General features: G+C 33.3%; 2 protein-coding genes across 2 annotated transcripts; both read left to right on the top strand.

Annotated features, from left to right (window-relative positions):
• The first annotated feature begins 336 nt into the window (after positions 1 to 336).
• On the top strand, positions 337 to 1,659 carry LOC136976361 (THAP domain-containing protein 1-like). The gene is made up of 3 exons (XM_067271609.1): positions 337 to 634; positions 729 to 840; positions 1,310 to 1,659. Exons 1-3 carry the CDS (start codon positions 482 to 484, stop codon positions 1,657 to 1,659), a joined length of 615 nt encoding a protein of 204 aa, XP_067127710.1. The 5' UTR covers positions 337 to 481.
• Positions 1,660 to 1,789: 130 nt separating this feature from the next.
• Positions 1,790 to 3,910, top strand: LOC136976360 (uncharacterized). The gene has a single exon (XM_067271608.1). The coding sequence runs from the start codon at positions 1,790 to 1,792 to the stop codon at positions 3,908 to 3,910; it is 2,121 nt and encodes a 706-aa protein (XP_067127709.1).
• The last annotated feature ends 744 nt before the right edge of the window (positions 3,911 to 4,654 follow it).

Here is a 4,654-nt window from a genome sequence, read left to right as displayed (position 1 = left end):
GAATAATTTAGTGGCGGAAGGAATGTCGAAACCAGGTGTTTCCAATCAGCCAGATTATATAGGCATTGGCACATGCGGTTTACAGAGCACCAACCTCACCCGGTTTAGCTGGTGGATGCTTCACACATAAAGCATCTAACTTTATATCCCGGAGCGGTTGTGGGCTGTTAGCCACCTGCCTGTCAACTTCCAAGCAGCCAGATTAAGGCATTGGCGCATGCGCTTTACAGAGCACCAACGTCACCCGGTTTAGCTGGTGGATGCTTCACACATAAAGCTTCTAATTTTATATCCCGGACCGGTTGTGGGCTGTTAGCCCAACGCCACCTATAACACAAGGCCTGTCGACAGCAAGCTGGAAGGGGTGTTGTGCAATCACGAGTAGGCCATTTTGTACGTTGTGTTACACGTGGAAGACGACGGGTTTGTCTGTGTTACGAGTTTATCTTCAGTGTTGATTTGCTGTGTTTCAGTATCCACAATGCCATATAAGTGTTGTGCTCCTGGATGTAGAACAAATTATAAGGGTGGGCCTAAATTAAGTGTTTTTTCATTTCCAAAAAACCCAGAGTTACAGAGCCAGTGGATAAGAGCTATTTGCAGGGAAAACTTTGTTCCAACAAAGTACTCAAAGGTAAGCGTACTGTGTCAGCTTTTTAGTAATTGTAATTCGAAATAGTGCTGTTTACATGTATTGGTCGTTTCATGTAGATATTACTTCATTGCAGGTATGTGAATTACATTTTCATGATCATGAAATTGAGAGGACGGCTTGTGATTACGACAGTAAGACTGGTGAAAAACTTACAGTAACCCTTAATCATCCAAGACTTGTAGAAGGTTGGTTTTTTTCTTTTCCACATAGTAAATCTGTTGTGTCTAAGACATTAAATTTCCAAAATTTAATTTATTTTTCACTTCTCAGCATATTGACCTTATTTCTAACTTCATTATATTCCTTTCATGTTTCTAATGATTTATTCCCAAAGTATGTTAAATATTTCTTTTTTACATCTATTAAAATTTTGATTTTTTGTCAAATCTTGGTTTTTATCTCCTTTTATTCCACGTGGTTAGTTATCATTATTTCTTTATACTATGTAGTCAAATGATGATACATGTATTCCCTCTTATAATTGTAAAAAAGCCCTGATCAAGTATGTGGTATTAATACGTGTACTGTACTATTACACTACACGTATGTCATAAAAATGTTGATATTTAATTTCTCTTAAGTTTTTGTTGCACATTGTTGAATATGAATTAAAGCTCTACATGTTAGTAAAACAATATTGGTATTTCTTTGTAGGTGCAGTACCTTCAAAACTACCAAATTGTCCAAAGTATTTGTCAGATAAAAAGACTGCAGTGGCAAGGGAGGCACCAAGTAAAAGAAAGGAGCGTCTCGAAAATGAAGCTTTAAAAGCTACAATACAAGAAAGTGTCACATCCTTTAATCATTATGTCAATACTACAACTTTTGCAAATTTTCAGGAAATGAAGGATAAACTTTATAGTAATGCTGAGAGATTTCCAAAAGAATGGATCATGATTTCAAGAGAAAATTGCATCAGCATTGTGCTTCTCAGTGACACACAAAATGTGAAAGTACTTTGCAGTGTACAAATAAATCAAGAACTTATAGTAAGTGTTTTATAAAAACCAAGAAGTGAAGCATCTGTCTAATATCAAAGTCTCTTTGCCACTGGTTGTAAGTAATGTTAATGAGATAGATGAAATTGTACAAGAATGTCATACCAAGTTCACAAATGATGCTTCCCAGTTTACTATGGATGAATGCATACAATGTATTTTAAGTTATCTCAATAAGTTGGAAGGCATAGTGCATGAAGATGATACTGGAATTGTTGCATTCCTGAAAGAGCAGGTCTTACTTCTTCCAGTATGCAAAACAAGATCACGATATTCCTGCAGTATCATGGTGTTTTTCAGCTTATTATATTCTATTTCTCCTCATGCATATAAGTTTCTCAGATCAGCTAACATTATAAAGATACCAAGCCCAAGTACTATACGTCGAGTATGTGCACAGTTTCAAAGTAGCCCACAATTAGAACAAGATACCTCTAGCATGCTCAGATATGTCTCATTCAAAAGTCATCTCCTGAAAGAAGAAGAAAAAACTGTCATTCTTCAAATAGATGAAATTCATTTAAGAGCAAATTCTGACTACAAAGGAGGCTCTGTGGTAGGAAATGCATTTGGCACAGAAGAGTTGGCTACAAGTGCTTATGTTTTTATGATTTCTAGCTTGTCATCATCTTACAAGGAAGTTGTGCATATTTTACCTGTTAAAACTATTAGAGGTGATATACTTCATACATTTCTTAAGAAAATTATTGTTAAGTTAGAAGAGATAGGTTTTACTGTAGTGGCTGTTGTCTCTGACAATAATTCAATCAACAGTAAAGCAATGTCCTTTTTTAGCAAACCACCATCAGTGAAAACTGAATACTGCCATCCAAGTGATTCCAACAGAAAACTATTTTTTGTTATTGATCCAGTTCACATCCTTAAATGCATACGAAATAATTGGTTAAACAAAGTCAATCAAGATATGATTTATCCTGATTTTAATGATACATCTACAGTTCCACAGATTGCTTCCTTTTCAGCTTTAAAACAGCTGCATTCAAATGAAAAGCTAAATCTGCTAAAATATGGAGTTAATTTGTCATTGAAATCTTTGTATCCTTCTGATATTGAACGCCAGAATGTAAAGTTGGTCTTGCACATTTTTACTCCAAGCACCTACATAGCTATGAGGGAATTGGGCTGTGTGAAACATTTTGATAACTGGGAAACTACTGCAAATTACATTGAGGTAATTTGCAGGTGGTGGGATATTGTAAATGTGAAAACCCCTTTAAAAGGTCTAAGGCTTCGAAATCCATTTCAAGAACCTATAACCAAAAATTCTGATCATATTATAAGTTTTCTACAAAAATTTTTAAACTGGTTACAGAGGTGGGAAAAGTTACATGATGCAGCAATGTTAACAAGAGAAACACATTTTGCTCTTAAACACACTACCCATGCATTGCTTCAGATAGCACAATTCTGGATTTATGATAAAGGGAACAGCTACTTCCTTTGTGGCAAGTTACAGACAGATAATTTAGAGGATAGATTTGTTAGGTATCGTCAACTTGCTGGATCTCATTACCATATTTCTATCCGCCAACTGTATGAATGTGAAACAAAGCTGCGTATTCAAACAACAGTGCCCCTAATTTTGAAATCACATACTTTTGGTGAGGTTTCTCTTCCATTAAGTGCTGTTCCTGAAATGAGACATTTTATAAAGCATGCGGCAGAAGATTATGACTGTGTTTTGCCACAAAGTTTAATAAGCAACTGTCATGTTGATGATGATGACATAGATATTATTCAAGATTCAGTGTGGCCATTATTAACTTATATAGCTGGGTATACTAGCTATGCAATGATTAAAAAATTTAAATGTGATTATTGTCAAGTGTTTTTATGTTCACAAATTGACGATGACAGCAAAGAAAACAAAGCTGCCGAAAGATTGATTAGGGCAACTGATAGGGGAGGTCTATGTTATCCTCACATAGATGTTGTGACTTGTATGTCTTATGTTTATGTAATTGTAAATAAGTTGCTTTCAAAAGAAAATGAAGAAACTTTTCTGCAGCAAAGAAACCAAAGGGGTGTTTTTGTAGCACTGAGTTTAATAAACAAGCCTGAAAATATATTTTTGGGTCATAACTGTCGTTCACATAGTACTAGCAATATGCAAAAGAATATTTTGCATATTGCTAGTAATATTTTCTTAAATAATTATACAAAGAGAAAAAATGATGATATCAGGAAGAAAACTATGCCACAATGTAAAAGGATGAAAGTGGGAAGGATACACTAATTTAATCCAGATAATTGGAGTTCTACTGTATTAGTCTTGTTTTTAAAGAAACCAAGAAATATTTTAAGAAAGACAAGTGTATGGAATCTATTGTTTACTATACAAAAAGTGATAATTTATGCTAATGTCAAATCTTAAGCTTTTCAGCTTAAGAAAACATTAAAAGCCAGCTTTGATTTGAAGCCAAACACTTGAGACACATATAACATCTTTGCTCTTATGAAACTAATTTTTATTTACCCAAAATTATTATCAATATACTTATAAATATGATTTAAAGTATATTGATATAATAAATAAGGTAGTATATGAACATCTGTTGTGCATCCGTATTTTGGAATTACAACAGCTATAATTATTAGTATCAACATATTTTGGAAGTTCTATGGATCATTACATAATAGGATCCAGTTTTCCTTTGTAGTTCAATACATCAGAAAGAGTAGACAATAACATCATTTATTGCAATTAACTTTGTATATGTAAACTATTTCTGTAATATTTTTGTATATTAAATATTTTATAATTTACTTGATTTTGACAATAAAAAGTCCTATCTGCAAGTGAATTTTATTTTGTACAATGTATGCTATAATATTTTGTAACAAAATTGGGAAATATAAAAATATAATTTGACAATGAATCATTTATTTTATTCGACATCTTTACGTCAGCAAAGCATGATTATCAAAGTATTTCTTCCTAATACAGTGACAACAGGTAAATTTACGATGTAATTTGTAT

This window comes from Centruroides vittatus, unplaced genomic scaffold (assembly GCF_030686945.1).
Source record: "Centruroides vittatus isolate TY-2023 unplaced genomic scaffold, ASM3068694v2 contig_4, whole genome shotgun sequence".
In the NCBI taxonomy this organism is placed as follows: domain Eukaryota; kingdom Metazoa; phylum Arthropoda; class Arachnida; order Scorpiones; family Buthidae; genus Centruroides; species Centruroides vittatus.
The sequence above is the reverse complement of the archived record's forward strand: the minus strand, read 5'-3'. Positions and strand labels throughout refer to the sequence as shown.

Excerpts from the sequence above, each read along its gene's own strand:
- LOC136976361 (XM_067271609.1), top strand. The coding sequence starts at position 482 with ATGCCATATAAGTGTTGTGCTCCTGGATGTAGAACAAATTATAAGGGT. Across the intron at positions 635-728 it reads TTCCAACAAAGTACTCAAAG|GTATGTGAATTACATTTTCA; the intron begins GTAAGCGTACTG and ends ACTTCATTGCAG. Across the intron at positions 841-1,309 it reads TCATCCAAGACTTGTAGAAG|GTGCAGTACCTTCAAAACTA; the intron begins GTTGGTTTTTTT and ends ATTTCTTTGTAG.
- LOC136976360 (XM_067271608.1), top strand. The coding sequence starts at position 1,790 with ATGGATGAATGCATACAATGTATTTTAAGTTATCTCAATAAGTTGGAA.